This window comes from Tenrec ecaudatus, chromosome 1 (assembly GCF_050624435.1).
Source record: "Tenrec ecaudatus isolate mTenEca1 chromosome 1, mTenEca1.hap1, whole genome shotgun sequence".
In the NCBI taxonomy this organism is placed as follows: Eukaryota; Metazoa; Chordata; class Mammalia; order Afrosoricida; family Tenrecidae; genus Tenrec; species Tenrec ecaudatus.
Window position 1 is genome coordinate 304,279,562 of NC_134530.1, and position 18,718 is coordinate 304,298,279.

At 41.5% G+C, this 18,718-nt stretch overlaps 1 protein-coding gene across 3 annotated transcripts in view; it reads right to left on the reverse strand.

The window, feature by feature from the left end:
* HIVEP1 (HIVEP zinc finger 1) overlaps window positions 1–18,718 on the reverse strand; it is a 157,910-nt gene that overhangs the window by 50,256 nt on the left and 88,936 nt on the right. For all 3 annotated transcript variants that reach the window (XM_075532481.1, XM_075532475.1, XM_075532484.1), the window contains exon 3: window positions 18,347–18,400. In XM_075532481.1, coding sequence (XP_075388596.1) covers window positions 18,347–18,400 — 54 coding nt within the window. The remainder of the gene's footprint in view (window positions 1–18,346; window positions 18,401–18,718) is intronic.

Below are 18,718 nucleotides of genomic sequence, written 5' to 3' on the forward strand. Positions count from 1 at the left end.
AACTACTGCCCTGGAATACTCTTCACACCTTGAGATGAAACTATCCCCGCAAAGGCATCTTCAAACAAACAAACAAAACTGTTTACTTCAAGAGGATAACATCCTATGTATTGTACTTTTTAAAGGAAAACATTATCTTCATGAGCCCAGAGTTTCAGGAGTCACTCTGAAGCATGGCTGAGCGGTCCAGGGCGAAGGGACTCTGAATGAATGGGGGTGACGCCCCTAGAGGAGAACTAAGGAGACTTCTGACACAACTGGAAGAGAACACGACCCACCGTGATTAAGCCACATGTGTAGAAGCTGTTAAAGGGGAGCAAGTTTCCATGTGGATATTTTCATCAGTAAAGCAAACCAATGAACAACTTGTACCCCAAATATACAAAGACCTATTAAAACTCAACTGATTAAAAAAATACCCCAACTCAATTAAAGAAGGGATGAAAGGATCTGAATAAATCCTTCATTAAAGAAAATACACAGATGACAAGTACGTCTGTATGTAAAAGATGCCCACTGGAGAATTGCCCATTAAAACAGTGAGATACCATTATCAACGTATTGGAGTGGCTCAGATCCCAACAGCAGCACCTGATTGTGGGATGCAGACCAGTGCGGCTACCTTAGGAGACCGGCGAGCAGTTTCACGCAAAGATAAACCCATGCTCTCTATAAACTCAGCACCACGCTCCGCATATTCATCTAAATGTGTTCAAAACGTACGTCCACACAAAAACCTTCGCATGAATGTCTATGACAACTTTATTCAAATAACCCAAAGCTGGCAGCGACAGAGATGTCCTTCCACAGGTGGCTGAATAAACCAACTGTGGTTACACCCATTCGACCAATGAAAACCAGCGAGCTAACTGGCTAGGACGAGAGATGGAAGGGCCTTCACAGTCTACTGCTAAGTCAGAGAAGCTGCTCTGAAAGAGCTATGTGCTACATGCTCCCAACTGTAAGATATTTTAGAGGGAAAGAAAGTTAAAAGAACCTATAAGTATCAGTGGTTGCTAGGGTTTCAGAAGGAAGAGGGAAGGTTAAAGAGATGAAGCTCTGGGCATGTTGAGAGCAGGGAAACGATTGTGTGTGATATTGTAAGGGTCATTACAAGGCATGATGGAATTGCCAGAGATCCACCGGACTGGAACAAAAACTGAATTCCAATTTAAAATATGATCAGTTAAGTACATAAGGGTGTGTGTGTGTGTGGTACATAAGGGTGTGTGTGTGTGTGTGTGTCAAAAAGTTTGTGAGAAAATTCCATTACTTTTCTATTTTCCAGAAACTTTCTGAAGTTATTTTATAATAATCAATACTGGTTCAGTTCTGTCTGGAATGATTGGTATTGGTAATGGTAAGAGATGTCCCATAACAATAGCCTGCTGCCTTAGAGTGGATGTGGGCTTACAGTAACCCTAGTGAGAGAGGGTGCTGAAACTCAAGATCTTTAAAGAAGCCAGTAACACCTTCTGTCTCCCGTGGAGCAGCTGGTGCGTTTGAACCCCCAACCTTGTGGGTAACAGCGCAATACCTGACTCATTGCACCTTCAGGGCTCTGCCGCACTAAAGGAAGGCGTTAATAGGTGAAACTGTGGCACAGAGGGCAAGAAAAACATATGGGATCTGAAGCAATACAGCAGGATGGTGTTACGAGAAGGCCAGTGATGGCTTCCTTTGAGATTACAGCTAAGAGCAACCCTCTGCAGATGGTTACTGTGTAACACTCGGGGACTGCCATGCCCTAGCTCTGACTGGAAGCCAACCACCACCAGCAGATTTCCTTTAAAATTTTCTGCAAACCTAAACCTGTTTAAAACGTAGTCTATTCATAATGAAAACAATAAGCCAGTAAGTGCACTTTTCTGTGGGGAAACTGTCGAGAGAAACCCTGCACTTCAAGCCACGTTCTCTGGAGGCGGTGCCAGCCCAGACTAGCAAAGAGAATGAAAAATGTCAACTGTTGATACAAATGCTATGAAACCAGCACACGTGCTGTTTATAATTTGCTTTAATGTCTTAAAATATAGTTTGTACAAAAAGAGCGAGTGAGTTGGAGAAGTTTGAACTAAAACTGACTGTTGCTAACAGGATAGCAGATGTGGATAATACAGTAGTCAGGTCCATTTTAGCAGATTTCAGAAAATCACTGAGACTTTGATTCAAAAAGATAGGTCTAACGAAAAATCATCACATTTTTCTGCTTAAATGTCCATTCAAATTTATGTCCTTTCGATTCACAATCATGAGAGGGATTCCAAAGATTTTGGTGGTTTCTCTCCAAAGGTTCCGTCTTAAAACTTCAGGAAAGGGGACCCATTCAGTGACGGGCTCTCTCCTCTGATCACTGACCATGCAAGAAGACTGACATGTGGTAAGTTAGCTAGGCAACAATGCACTGCCCTGTTGTTAGATACCCAGAAGGTGATCAGCTTAAAATTGGACACATTGAGAGTATTTCCACCACTCAGACACATATTACAAATCAACTGTTTTCTTTTTCTCTCTTAGAACTGGTTTGTCAGCACAACACTGAACCTAATTTATTAAGAAAGTCTTACTACCAGGACAGGGAACTGTGAAATCAACTTGAGAAAGAGTTCTACCACAAAGGCTCTTGATTATACTATCAAACCTTCAGAAATCTAGACTTCTCAATGCTTTGGAACCTCACCTCTTGACACCACCCCGTTAACTAAGCTGCTATTTATTCTCCTGCAAAGGCTCCCCAAGAACACCCTCCATCTGCGGTCTTGTGTCCGCATCAACTCTTGGAAAGCCTAGTTTGTAGCTGCTGTCTTCAGTCTCCATGAGAGCTCAAAGTCTAAAGTATTGTTGTTAGCATGGCATACATAAACTATTTAGTACATAGTGCTTCTGGGGGTAATTAAAAAATGAAACTATTTACTTTAGATACACAAATCTGGGTTAAGGCTGGTGAAAGATAAAACACATATTTAATCACACTGTGAGCATAGAAGAGAGTGAGAAAAGACATTTTCTAAAAGTCCTGTTAGGGGAAGGAATCCATCTTTTGCCACTTACCTGTCCACCCCACCCCACCCATACACCTTGAGTTCTTCGATAAATGCCTGCCCAAACCTTGCTGTGCACACCGACAGCTGCTGGGATCCAAGAGTGGGCAAAGCTCAGGTGACGGGATTTTGGGAAGGATTTATGAGAGGATCGGAGAAGCAGGCACAGTAGGGTGAGAGGAGGGTCTTATATGCAAAACCAAACCCACTGCCATGCGGTGGCTTCTGACTCGGAGCAACCCGCACGGGCAGAAGAGAACTACCCTTTCGAGTTCCCCAAACTGTACATCTTTCCAGGAAGTCAGCCCCGTTTTTCTCCTGTGGAGTGGCTGGGGTGTTTAAGAGCTGAGGAACTCCGGGAGAGGGCTTGATGATCACTTACCAAGTAAGCAGTTCCCTCCTGCCAGGAGGTATGGCTTCCTAAACGAAGATGCTAAGCCAGGGAATTTCACGTATCTATCTCCACCACTGAGTAACAAAGTAGCAGACTGAGTTTAAATATTAACCACCTCTCTTCCTGCTGTCCTCACTCATTCAGAGACTCCCTGGGTGTAAAGCAGTCGATGGTGGATCCCATACTTGGTATACTTCTAATGCACAAGAGAGTCCCACAAAATAAACTCTAAAGAGTGAAATGATAACAACTCCATTGGATGAAAAGGTACTTTGTTATTTCCACAGCTATTTGTTTGTTGTTACTGTTGTTGTTTTAGGAGGGTGCTGTAGGGTGGGGTGGGGGGGGCGGCCATAATTTGTTTCCCGGTGTGTTTCTGCTTCCAAATCTTATCCATTTTCATTTAATTCTGCTTCTCTAGACCTTCATTTTCTATTCCTTCGTCCTTTAAATGACACCATCAGTTGTAAGCCACGCATCCACTGCCTGCTCAGATGTACAGGCAGAGAGGAAAAGGCCCCGTGGGCGATGCGCATCGGAGGTGGGCGCTTTTGCTGCTCCGTGCGTGCCACCAGCAGCAAGGCCAGAGAAAGCCCACGCAGGTCAACAGCAACAGACCGACCCTCCGGTCACCTGTCACACGGCCGACACGAAAGCGCGACGGCACGTGCCCTGTCATCACGCAATTAGGAACCCACGACAATCAGTTAAGCATACACAACCTGAGTTTTCCCCCTTTCTTCACCACTCTACCATGAACCCCCAAAGTACTTGCTAGAATAAGACCGTCCGTCCCTTTGTTTGTCACGGCCCTTGGAGGGGCTGTCCCCCAGGCAGCTGACACCCACACATCATCATAACCGTTCCATCTCTAGTCAAAAAGTGCAGCAGTGGACATCAATATGCATGAGTGTAAGACAAACTTTCTTTTAAAATATTTTTATCTCCCTGGCTTTGATATGCATCATATAATCAATAGGATTTCACATTCATTGAATGAGCTAGGAGAGCGCAATTAAAGACTTTCTATAAATTATCCTCTGAAATCAAAATCCTGTTAGCTCTCTGAGTCTCTACGGGCTCAAAAAATAGTAATCGGTACCATTGTTAAGAAAAAATGGTATTTCGCATTCCAAATTTCCTAGGAATGATGATATTTAGCATCTCAAGTTTCAGTTTTTGTCTTTAATCACAGTGAGGACATAATATTTAGAGACATTTAACTACACAAAGGTACTCAAAACGCAATCATTATGCAAAGTATCTTTTATAATGCTGACACAGTCCCGGCTTATCTGAAAGGCAATGGTCTCTTGGGATCTGACACTTTTAAAACCTCCCTGTATTGACAGGGTTGACATATACTTACAATTCATGTACACTGTACAAATAATTAACATACACAAATACGAATTATTTTCTGTAATTCAAACTTTTGCATCGTCTGTTGGAAAATGGACTATTTAAATGAGAAAATGTCAGTAGTATACTATTAAAGAGAAAAGAGGCAACTTTGTTTACCAAGAGAGGGAAAATCCATCTTTGTTGTCCCAAGGGGAGTTTGCCGGGTACAGCTGTGGGTCTACAGAGCGCCGCATGCTCTTTTTCTCTGCCAATTCAGACCGCATGGGCATTTGGGAATAGGCTGGGTGGCAGTAAAGCCTTTACAGTTCTTCAAAAGTTTGTTTGTTTTGTTTTGTTTAGGGTTTAGGCTTTCTTTCCTACTTCCCAAGGCAACAAAAAATGACTAACACATGATAAAAAGTAATGGCTAAGTGAATGAACTAACAACTTTACAAAGAAAGTGTGAGGGACTTGTAGCGCTTTTAAGATGAAGGGAGAAAAATTCATAAACATTTGTGTTTAAGACAAACACCTGCTTAGCATGCTCATTCAGTTATGGAAAACAAACCCAAATAAAAATAATATATAATTTATTAAGAATTCACGGGGTGGTAGGGCCAGGGAGGGGAGCTGATACCAAGGAGTTCAAGAAAAAAGAAAATGGATTGTAAATGATGAGGGCAACAACCGTTATTCTCTGCGCCTGATCTAATGGAACTATGGATTGTAATAATATCTGTAAGAGGTCCCAATAAAATGTAAAAATACAAAAACAACACACACCCCAAAATACAGTATAAACCCAAATACCAAAACTTGCCAAAAATGCACACAACTGGTTAGTGTAATTTTAATACAAAAATAATCCACTTTACATTCCATTAGGAATACTCTGTGGCTCAGACACCACATTCAAATACCACACTGGTTTTCCTCTGGTCGTATCAAGACAGTGCTTCCCTTTTCTGACTCATTAATGCCTTTTGTTTTCTTCCCCTAAATGCCTTTCTAAATCCAGTGGATTTATCTGAGATGACTAAGCTTCATTTTCTGGCACATAATTACCCCTAACCCAGTTTAAGGTATTTGAAATCTTACCTTTTAGTGCACCAACATTATTCCTTTTAATTTAATAAAACCTGTCCATTTTGCTCTCTAGGTTTTTTAGGAAGAATGTCATCCCCAATTTATATTTCTTTTCATTATTATACTATATATGTATTTAAAAAACAAAACAATGAGAGCACCCTATTTTTTTTTTAATTTCTTGATAACTCATCCATGAGATAAGGAGCATCTTCAATAAGCTCACTCTCAGGAAGTAGGTGAGTGAACTTGAACTTTCTTATTTGGACACTAATTATATGGTCTATCACCTACGTTTCTGCCTGAGTCTTGTCACTCTCGCTTCTGAATTATGCAGTCTAGTTGGACAAAGGACTACGACTCCCCTCAGGTGTCCCAGACATCACAAGGGCATTGCAGGGCCTAAATGATGACTCTTAACATGAATCCTACTTGCCAACGGACTCTCCTGAAAGACGTGGTATCTTTCAGTTTATTTAACCAGTCCAGATGGTTTTCTTTCTCTCAACCAATACAATACAATACAATACAATACAATACAATACAATACAATACAATACAATACAATACAATACAATACAATACATATGCTTGGGATCTACTACCTTGATCTACAGAGTCGAAAAAAATGTCCTAATGGTTGGAGTGTATGCCACAGGGAGACCATGGCTGCTGTAGACACAAGCCGTAAGGACGACAGTGACTTCGTGACATCCGGTTTTTGTCGTTTGAGGCAGAACGATGTCAAAGCACATGTTAAACTAACCTAAACCCACCCACTGTCTGAATCTACCCAATTCTTGTCCTGGATCCTCTCAAACACTCTGGAAAGTGACTGCTACCGTAATCTCCTCATTCAGAAGGTATCTGGGAACAGGACTGACGCATACAGATTCAACTGCCCCTGTAACATAGCTCAAGGACTGAGTGGTACGACATTAGAAAGCCCAGGGTCTTGGCTTGAATCTTCCTTGTCCCACTTTCTGGTATCCACCTTCAGGACCCCCGGGAAGGCTGTTCAACACCTGTCAATGTCAGTCTCCTCATTTGCAATGAATTCTACATTGCTAACATAAACCCCAGAATTCTTCCCATACAACACTCGCTCAAAAATTTGATTCAGTATTCAGAAAGAGAGGAAATCATTACAGAAATCCTTGTTGGCTTTAAAAAACCAATTAAATCAGAAATTAGTAAAAAAAAAAAAAAAGAAGAAGCAGCAGCAGCAGCAGCAGCAGCTGAATAAAATCTACATCCACCAGGGAAAAAAATCTAGCAGACCATCAAAGAAGAAACTAGTGTAGAAACGAATGAAAGGTGTCAATATAAAAACCTATGTGATAGAATTAAAACAATAATTCTTAGAAGGAAATTAATCATATTTAAATTATTTTGTTAGAAATGAATAAAACTGAGAAATCAATAAGTCAATCATACAAACCCTCAATCTCCACAGCCCCGAGATCTGAAAATTTAAACGGTGCTGGGCTACCATCACCAACTGCTCTGGAGAGAACCCCATTAGCAAGTCTGGGATAGAGTGAAGCAAAACACGGAACCAAATTCCCAGTCATAAAAGAGGCCAGACTTACTGGTGGTTACGAGAGACCTTAGTCACCCTCAGGTCTGTGAGTGAACTCATCCACCCCTGGGTAGAATTATAAACCTGATAAGATTAAAACGGTAGCATTAATCCAAGACAAACTTCTGAGGGCTGGGAGACGGCGAGGAATAGAAACAGAAAACGCAGGGAGGAAGTGAAATAAACGATGGGTTTATTTGATAGGGTTGACAGGGTTGAAGTAGATGAGTTGAAACAAAATGTGTGTGAATTGTTTAATGTAAAACAATTCTCAGAATCTCTTCTGTAAACCTTAACCTAATTCACAATAAAAAGTTTTCCAAAAAGGAGTCACGCCTCCAACTAAGAAGTTTGAATAACATGTACAAGTGAAAAGTGATAGGCGCTACTTTAAACAACTGGGAATAAAAATTCTATATGATTCAGTAATACCTCTGTTGAGTAGACACTGTATCGAAAGCCTTAACAGGAACAGGTAGGTCTGAAACAGCCCAAATGCCCATCACTAAAAGAATGGCTAAAGCTTTTGAGAATGATGATGGCAACAAATGTACATATGTTCTTGACACAATAGATGGATGTATGGACTGTGATAAGAATTGTACGAGCCCCCAATGCAATGATTAAAAAAAAAGAGTGGCTAAAGAAACAATCTATGGTACACACACATACTGGAATAATCAAGCTCAGCTCAGTGCCACGGAGTTGATGCTGACTCATAGCAACCCTATAGGACAGGGTAGAACTGCCCCTGAGGGTTGCTGGCCGAAAATCTTTAGTGGAGTAGAAAGTCTCATCTTTCTCCTGAGCAGCAGCTAGCCAGTGGAGCTAAACTGCTGTTTGCTTGTTGAGCAGCCCTCGTGCACAACTCACAGCCCTCCTAAGCACTGCTCATAAAAATGATGAAGCCACAAAGCACCTACCTCATGGCATGCAAGCACCTGGAGATTAAGATGCTGAGTGAAATCAGTCAACCACAAAAAGGGCAAATTTGTGTGAGACCAGTACTATGATGCTAAAAACCGAACAGACTCTGGAGATTTCCAACTGAGGGAGGAAAAGGATGGGCAGATGAAGCACAGGACCAGAGGGTAGCAGTTACGGACTTAAGCAAAGGGAAGCCGGAGACCCACAGAGGAGGAGGCAGGTGGGAAAGAATGCGGTATGTGTGAGGAATTCAGAGTTGGTGGCCTGAAATATAAACCCCCTCCTTAATTAACAAAAATTCATCAAAAAAGTTTTATTAACAATAAATAGAAGGGGAAAATGGAGGGAAAGTCAAAGATCAAAGCTTAAAGTGACATAACAGAATAGTAAGAAAATCAGGAAGTATTATTATTTTTTTTAAGATTAAAATTTTTCCAGAGAAACCTCTGGCAAGAAAAGAGTAAAGTACAAATGAACAATAGTAGCAAAAACAAAAAAAGGAGACATCGGTACAGAGCCAAGAGCAACGAAAGAAGATAACAACACGGGGAACAATTGTTCGGCCAATAAATGTGAATACTTCGAAGACATGGGGATAAGAAACTTTCATTTTCCAAAGTTGATAGAAAGGAAATAGAAGGTCACAGTCACTACCTATCTTGAATTGGTTGGTTAAACTCTGGACTACATCTTCTAAATCAAAATATGTTCTAAGATGGATAAAAACCCTCATTGCCCAAGGGAGCTTTGAAAAAGCTTGTGGAAAATTTCCAGTATCAGTTAATTTCATCTTTCCACAATACTTTTTGAAGTCTCCTCATACTTTAAGCAGATACTTCCAAGGGGAGGAGGACAGAGCCCTCATGTCATTCTTAGTGAGTCAGCATGTCCTTACAACAAAATCAGACTGGGAAACCTCTAAGAAAATAAAATTAGAGGCCCTCCCGCCCCACTACCCAACATGGATGTAGAAATCTCCAACAAAATATTAACAAACCAAACCCACCAGGGTGTGGAAGGCAAAGCAACACCATAGTGGTTTTTATTTTTGGGGTGTGTGTGTGTGTGTGTGTGTGTGTGTGTGTGTGTGTGTGTGTGTTTGTTAACACCATAATGTCTTGGGGTGAAAAAAATGCACATGAGGTATAAGTAGAGAGGATAAAATCATTAGATCAATTTATGAAGAAAATGCATTTGATAACATCAGTCATTTATTCTTTTAAGGAAACTTGACAAATAAAAGCTTGGCAATATTCATTACACTAATTAAAAACAACAAAAAACCCAACCCTCTTCCCCTCACAAAAGAGCACTGTCAACATTTTACTGCTGAAGTATGAGACATGTTGCCTTTAAAATCAAGAACAAAGCAGAAAGCCCAACATTACTGTAAGACGACAACAAGAAAAGGCAAGAGCGACGCTATACAGAGGGACGAGGGAGAAGCCAAGTACCCACTGCTCCCGGCTGATCAGATTATAGAAAATCCAAAAGCACAGGCAGACACATCTCAGGATTAAGAAGGGTTCAGTCAGAATATAAGACAAAATACAAAAGCAGATTACATTTCTATTTGCTAACAACAGAATTAAAAGAAAACAGATCAAGGACATCAGGGGAAAATCGTGAAGAATAAATCGGATGCACAGAGAAAAAAATTCTAAAACATTACAGAAAACAGAAACATACTATCCTTCTGGAAGGAAGCCAGAGAGTAAAGATTATGGTCAGTCTGCTGCAAATTCAATGAAATCTCAAACAATACAATTCCAACAAGTATTTAAATTTTAAATAGATTTTAAATGTAAATGAATAAGCCGAAGTCAAGAAAAGTTCAAACATTCTTACAGAAGAATTACTAGAAGAACTTGCCCTACTGTATTATCAACTGAGTTCTGGTGGCGTTGTGTGCTGGGTTAGCCACCAGGTCTGCAGTTCAAACCCAAAGCTGCTCTGTGGTGGGAAGATGAGGCTGCCTGCTCCCATTTATGGGCAGTTCTACCCTGTCCTATAGGGTCGCTATGAACCTCAGATGACTCAATGGCAGTGAGTTTGGTTTTGGTTTGGTGTTAGCAACTCATGACATTGTGGGTGGCCGTTCAGTCCATTGCAATCCATGGTGAGCATGCATACATGTAGAGTAGAACTGTATTCTGAGAGATTTTGAAGGCTTTGGTCTGCTGGAAGCACATGGCCAGGCTGGTCTTCCAAGGTGCCTATGAGCAGGTTTGAGCTGCGAGCTCTTAACCACTTGCGTCAGCAAGAATTCCTACAAATGACAGCAAAGTAACACAGTATGGTACTGGTAAGGGATGGGCAGACTAATGGATTGAAGAGCTCAGAAACAAACCTACGCTTACATGGAAAATTAACATAAGATGGTAAAGAGGACCAACTTACTTGACCGTGCAATGGCAAATGGCTATCCATTAAGGAAAAAAATAAAGTGAAACGTAACTCAGTGTGTGCGTGCACAGGTACATCAACTCCAGATGAATACTTTTATTCAGAAATATGAATGGCAAACGTCTAAAAGGTACACAGAATAACAGATACACAAGATCTTGCAGCAGTGAAGAATTTAAGGCAAAAAGACTGTAAACCTAAAATAAAAGCGTGTAACACTAAGCCAAAAAATTAAAATTACCATAAGCCTAAAACAGATAAAGTATCACTGTGATTATATTAAGGAGAAGCAATTCAATTTTTTAAAGTGAGCAAGCATTTTAAAAAATTAGAATATAAATGAAAGGTTTACTGTTTTTTAGTAACCATGGAAACATAAATCAAGAGCTGAACAAAATACTGTTTTTTTTGTCTTTTTTTAAAATCGTTTTATTAGGGACTCATACAACTCTTATCACAAACCATATATTTTTAATACCCATTTGGTTATCAAAAATTTGGAAGAGGTGTGAGGTGTGAGTTGAAGTAACCACTATGGGCAACAACTTACATTGTCGCATAAAGTTGAGCAGGCACAGCCATTCCTTAGACATGTCTTATGAGTCCCCAAGTGATGTGAACACTGAACTCATCAGGCTGCTAACCCAGAGGCTACAGGTTTGAGTCCACCAGAGCCAGATGATCTACATCCGAAATACCAGCCACCCACAGAGCACGTGACTCTGTACTGATTCTAAAATAATATATACATACCCCAGAGAACTCAGGCATGTATGCAGGACAGAAGAATAATCATAATTACACTAATTTGGAGAGCAAGAAAGGTAGATATAAGACAGTTCCATCAACAGAAACAAATCATTTCACACATAAATGATTATTATTACAGGGATGAAAACAAGGAACAACAATGGAGTGGATAAATTTTAGAAACAATGTTGAATTTTTTAAAGCTGAAGAAGACTATCATATACTTCAAGGTAGAAGGTGCAAAATCAGTGCATTTGGGAAGATATACACAGATATAATTATCATGTCAGGCACTAAAATGGTGAAACCAAAATTGAGAACATGAAGACCCAAGTGTGGTAGGTAGATACAACAGAACTGGACGGGTCTTGCACTAAAACTCAGGGTTGGAATAAGAAATAATCATCTATCTTTTTCATGAAGAGATTGCTGAAGATATGGGTGCGAGAGCAAAAGAGTGGTGAAGAAACCAGATGGTACTCAGCGATCAGAAAGAATAGCATCGGGGGTCTTAAAGGCTTGTCTTCCAACAAGTAGCCAACTAAGGGAGGCATCAATTAAGTCCACAGGAAAGATGCGCACCAACCTGTGTGATTCAAGGATTGCAACTAATAAGATGCAGATGTGAAAGAGGGCTGGTACTGTGAACGCCCATTACAGAAGTCTAAGGAAGGTCAGTGCAAGCCGAAATCCATTGGCAGGGCCCCCACGTGCCTCCTTCTTGCTCCCGAGGCGTGAATCAGTGAATCAGCCTTGCGATCAGACGGAGAGCATTGTGAAGTTGGTTATAACAGACAGAGTCAGGGTAAAGAGTAACACCTTATCATTCAATCTCCCTTTTGCCATATATATATATATAAAATAAAAGTTAAATATATTAAAATGAAAGCTCATGCAAGTGAGGGTTTGCAGAATTCTTCCTAATTGATGACGTATTTATTTTTTCCCAGGTAATTCCAGACCTGTTTGGTAGCTGTAACATTAACGGCTTTTTATCTACATCTCTCTCAATAATTTTACAAATGGTATCAAACACAATGCCTCTTAAGATAATGACATTAAAAAGGTCTGTGTGACTGCTGCAGTTATTTCTCCTCAAATCGGTTAAAATAACAAATCAAATCAAAGTGAAACTTCAATTCACAAACAGAAATGAAGAACACATACATTAACATAACTCAATGCCCTTCCTTACGCTATCAGTGTATGCCAGAAACAGTTGATTTCTGTGCCACCATCTTCACATTAAACAGATTGAATGTTGGAAAACAGCAACAGTAACTTCTTAAATCAAGGAGTAGTGCATATTTTTAGAGAGGCTTCCACTAGGCTAGATGGTCTTGAAAATAAGTTACTCGTTCTAATGACTTTTAAATAAGGATGGAAGAATAGAAATAATTAAGGACCACAAAAGTTTATATGTAGTTACAGTCTTAGAACCTTTAGCAGTACAGATACAAAAGCCAGTTTGAGTCAAATTTTGAGGGAGAAAAAAAATACAAAAACACAGCCAGGACAGACCCAAAAAAGTAAAACAGTAATTTCTCCAGCATGCCTCATGATATACCTTCTGAAAACTACACTTGACTCTGTGAAAGGCAGACCCACAGCAAGGAGGACCTGCGCACCGGCGGCTGCAGCCCTGGGCTCCCTTCGGTTGGACACACCAGCGCCACAATGAATAAGAACACACCCAACAGCATCTCCAGCAACAATCAATATTCTTTGAAGGAAGAACAAATTTCTTTTAATGGACAACTCAGCAAGAACGAAGTTTTTCTCTCGTGTTGTTAAACAGGAACTGCCATTACTCCTTACTTATATTTCAGAAGAACTGCCCAGAGTGTGTGTGTGTAAATGTGAGTCAAATAGTAATCCTGAGCAGTGAAGCGCACAGACTCATGCTCACTTGGTATTCATCCTAGGTCTTCAGTAAGTGCAGCCTGCCAAACGTGATTCTGAACCTCATTACCCCCATTTCTGTTTCTAGAACCTTGGTTTCCTTTCTTCTTCCATTTAACTCACTGTGCTTAAAACTCTTTGCCAGGAAAGACACGATTTTATTATGTTACTTAAAGCATTACTAGATTTGGAAAAGGCAGAAGGTGACAGATGAAGTTGAAAAGGCAGGGCTTCCTAGCACCTGTGCGTCTGAGATCCTTTATGCCTGCAGCAATCTGGGGGAGGGGTCTTCAGACAACCTTCCAAATGGGCAGCATGACTTTGGGAACTTCTCGGTTCTTTCTGGACTTTGCTTTTCTGCAAGGGGGCCATTAGCGGGTCAGAAATAAAATAAACCTTCCCGAATTCCCATGGAAAAAAGAAGAAACTTTAAAGTGGCTGCAAACGAGATAGCACTGTCAGTCCCCGGGGCACTGCCTGTACGAATCTGTCGGTAAGTCAGAACAGGTGCACACAGTTCTCGTTTAGCCTGCTTTAGTGCAAACCCTAGTGGTGTAGTGCTGGGCTGCTACATGCATGGTCAGCAGTTCGAAACCACCAGCTGACCCTGTAAACAGTTCAAGTCTTGGAAATCCACAGGGGCAGTTCTCCTCTGTCCTGTAGGGTCAGTATGAGTCTCATACAGACAACAGTGAGTAAATGCAAGAGAAGACCTGCTGGTCTAGCTATTTCCATGTTGGGCTGCGAAGTGCAAGGTCCGTAGTTCTAGACTACCAGCTGCCCCTCTTGAGAAAATGAAACTTTCTACTCCTGTAAAGATTTACCGTTTCGGACACTCACACAGCTAACTCTTAACTCACTGCCACTGAGTCAATGTGGATTCAAAGCGACCCCTAGGGGTTTCCCAGACTGGAACTGTTTGCGGGAGTAGAAAGCCTAGTCTTCCTCCCATGGAGTTGCTGGTGGTTTATTAACTGCCAACCACATGGATCGCAGCCCAATGCTTAACCGCTACACCACCAGGGCTCGGACACTCACGGGCGCAGTTCAGTTCTGTGCTCTAGAGTCTCTGTGAGTCATATGGTGGGGAGTTTGGTATGGTTTTGCCGAGTACTAGAAAGAAGGCCTGGCAGTGACGATAGGTCAGTGGACTGCTCATCCCAAGGTGGGTGGTTCAGACCCAGCAGCCGTTCCTCAGGAGAAAGGTGACGCGTTCTGCTCCCATAGAGATTCCAGTGTCAGAACCCAGCTAGAGGGTTGCTCTGAGTTGGAACTGACTCGGTGGCGTGAGTCTAGGTTTGGGTTAGCGCAAGAAAAAACCCAAAAGCCTTTTTTAAGATTGAAAGCTGCCCTTGTGATGTGGTGGGCTGGCTATTCCCTGGGCTGCTAACACAAGGTCAGCAGTTTGAAACCACCAGCCGCACCGCGGGAGAAGGATGAGGCTTTCTACTCCCATGATGATTTACAGTCTAGAACAGGGGTCGGCACATTTTTGAGATGGAAAAGCCAATCCCGTCCTTCACCATTATCTGAACAATGGTGAAATCACCATTATCTGAACAATACCCTTAATTTTTCCCCCAATTTTACCTCAGAGCTACATGTATGTACTGAAAGAGCCGAATATGGCTAGAGAGCCTGTCTGCCGATCCCAGGCCTAGGAAATCCGCAGGGGCAGTGCACATCACCCCCTAGAGGGCCATTTATAGTAGGAACTCACTGAAGGCAGGGAGGTGGGGTTTGTTTTTGGGGAGGGGGGTGTTTTGGGTGGAGCGGCTAAAGTGATCATCGTGAAGAATTTGTTGCTAGCAGAGGTTGGTTCAGTCAAGGCCAATTTTCAAAGTCAAGGTCAATTTCCATAACCCTAAATGGCAAGTGGAAGTGGTCCTTGGGCTGCCTGGAACCAGGGGCTGCCTGCGCCACTACGAAAACCCAGCTCACTCCCAGAGTCTTGGCAGGCAGGCCCGGCAGGAAGAACTCGAAAGCAAGCATCACTTCCTCGTAAGCTACTTCCCGTAAGGAACCCTTGTCTGTAATGTAACTAGGTTTCAAAAACACACAGTAAGTCCCGGACTGAACCAATCCCCACTTGCCACAAATTCTTCATCACAATCAACCTTTATTCACTGCACACACAGCTTCTGTATCATTGAAAGGGCTTTGAGCTTTTCCTTACATTAAATCTGAAACTCTGCCGTGGTGCTGACTGATAGCAACTGTGAAAAAGAGAACTGCCCCCCAACGTCTCCAGGGCCACATTATGGCAGCTATTAGTCTGAACTGACGCGATGGCAGTGAGTTTGGCACTTGGGTTTTTAATCTTTAGGGAAGCACACTGCCACCTCGCTCTCCTGCAGAGTGGCTGATTCAAACCCCTGACCTTTGAGTAGACAGCCAATGACTTTACCAGGGGTCCTCAAACTACGGCCCCCGGGCCACATGGGGTACGCTGAAGATATTTATTCAGGCCACCATTTTTGCGCCATTTTGTTTTTTACTTCAAAATAAGATATGTGCAGTGTGCATAAGAATTTGTTCATATAGTGCCCAGCTACCAAAAGACATAGCACCTGAAGTCTTAAAGACCTGAAGATAAACAAGCAGCCATCTAGCTGAGAGACAACAAAACCCACATGAAAGAAGCACACTGGCCTGTCCCGACTAGATCGCTGAGGACAAAGTGGGCGCATAAGCAAAAGTTGCGAACAAAGCTGATGGTGCCCGGCTATCAAATGATATAGCATCAGGAGTCTTAAAGACTTGAAGACAAACAGATGGCCATCTAACTAAGAAACAACAAAGTCCACAAGGAAGAAGTACACCAGCCTACCCCAATGCGAACGCTGAAGACAAAGCGGGCGCAAGGGCAAGTGCGGTGAAGAAAGCAGATGGTGGCCCAGTTGTCAAAATATATAGAATCTGTGGTCCCATAGGCTGGAAGAAAAACAAGGGGCCATCTAACTTAAAAACAGCAAAGCCCACATGGAAAATGCACACCAGCCTGTGAGATGGCAAGACATCAAAGGCAAAAAAAATTTAAAAATCATAGCATTGTGAATGAGGGGGAGTGCAGAGTGGGGACCCAAGGCCCACCTGGGGGAAATTGGACATCCCCTTGCAAAAGGGTTGTGGGGAGGTGATGAACCAGTCAGAGTGTAGTGTAGCAATGATGAAACATAACAATTTTCCTCTAGTTCTTGAATGCTTTCTTCCCCCACTATCATGATCCCAAATCTACCCTACATAACTGGCTGGACCAGGAGATGTACACTGGCATGGGTAGGAACTGGAAATACAGGGAATCCAGGACAGATGAGCCCCTCAGGATCAGTGGTGAGAGTGGCGATATCGGGAAGGTGGAGGGAGGGTAAGGGAGAAACGGGAAACAGATGACAATGTCTACATGTAACCTCCTCTCTGGAGGACGGACAGCGGAGAACAAGGTGAGGAAGACGTCGGATGGTGTAAGATATGATAAAATAATAATTATTTATAAATTATCAAGGGTTCTGGGGGGGATCAGGGAGGGAAGAGAAAACGAGGAGCTGATGCTAGGGGCTCAGGTGGAGAGTGGGTGTGTTGAGAAAGATGATGGCAGAATATGTACAAGTGTGCTGGGCACAAATGATGTATGTACAGATTGTAAAAAGAGTTGTATGAGCCCCTAATAAAATGATTTTTTTTAAGAATTCGTTCATAGTTTAAAAAAAAACAAAACTATAGTCCGGTCCTCCAATGGGTCTGAGGGACAGTGAACCGGCCCCCTGCTTAAAAAGTTTGAGGACCCCTGCTTTAGCCACTGCCCCAGACCCCGACCCCACCCCGGACTCCTTCTTACACTAAAGAAAGGCTAAATAAGAGCTGTCTGCCTCTGCCCTGACTTAAAACCTTCACTTAGAGACACACTTTGGAATGCGCCATTTATAACCCAGGGCTTCCTGCATGCATGTATGTGTGCACGCTTTCCATCAGAATCCTACTCGGCTAGGTAACTCTGCCAAAATAGCGTGTTGTGATTAGAAGACAGAGCACTGAGAAAGAAATGAGGAGTCATTAAACAAAGACTATGAAGAGAACCTCAAGTAGTTTTCTGCAGCATTAAAAGAATAATTTTACTCATGAACAAAGTGCCAGAATGCCATCCACGAGAAGCCTTTGCTCCCTAGAAATAATTACTCACTCAATAAACATCACCTGGAAATACAAAGAGTTACTTTTATTTAAAATTCTCATTATACATACAAATCTGTATCCTCTGCAACTCATCATACAGGCTAAAGACATGAGGAAATGTTTACCATCTTCACCTGCTCCTCCCTCCAGCACCGCCAATACCAAAGCAAGACTCGCCACCATCGAGTCGAGTCCGACTTACCTTTTTAAACTTTCCCAGCCCCGTATACTTAGCATGTGTCTGTATGGTTTGTTACTTGTTTTAACAACAATGAAAAGGGCCTATCTTCACCAACATTGTAATTTCATTTCCTTAATTAACAGTATATGAATATAGAGTTAACTTTATTTTACAACTACTTAATATTCAAAAGGAAGAAGGCAGTACAATGCATTCAACTTTTCTTCCATCAGTTGACGCTCAGGTTCTTTTTATTATTTTCAGGTTTTCATCACTATGAAAAACTACTGTCTCCTGCTCCCCTCCCCCACCCCATCCACATTACACACACAATGACCCCAAACCCACTTAGACTCTTTTCCAGGTGCTTTCCTTGTTAACGGGCAGGTTTACAAACAGGATTTCCAAAGTCAACAACTGCTCAAATGTCAATTCATTTAAAGAGGCTTTAAATTTTGAGATATGGTTACGTGGATTGGCTTAGTAAGGCTACAATGAATTGGGCTCATATATAGAGTTTTCTGCAAGAATTAATCCTTATATAGAAGCTGATTTTAATTTACCTTTTTTTGAAACTTCTGCCCCATTCAGTTCTTTCTGTGCTTCTTCAATTTTGTCTAAGGACAGGAGAAAAAGAGAAAAGTTTGTCAATCAATTCACTAAAGACAAATAAGAATGGAGTTATAGCAAGTAAGAATAATTATAAACAGAATTTGAAAATAATAAAAATAATAAAAATAAATCTTTGTCAAGTTAGTTATTTATGAAACAAATGTGTGTACATTAGTAAATAAATATAGCTTTAAATTATATTTATATCTTAAACCTTGACTTAATCACAGAACAAATAATATTCTCCTCATACAAATAATTAATGCATTAAATCGCCAAAAATTATCTAGTTACCTAACACAAGTTCTTAAGAAAATCTTCCT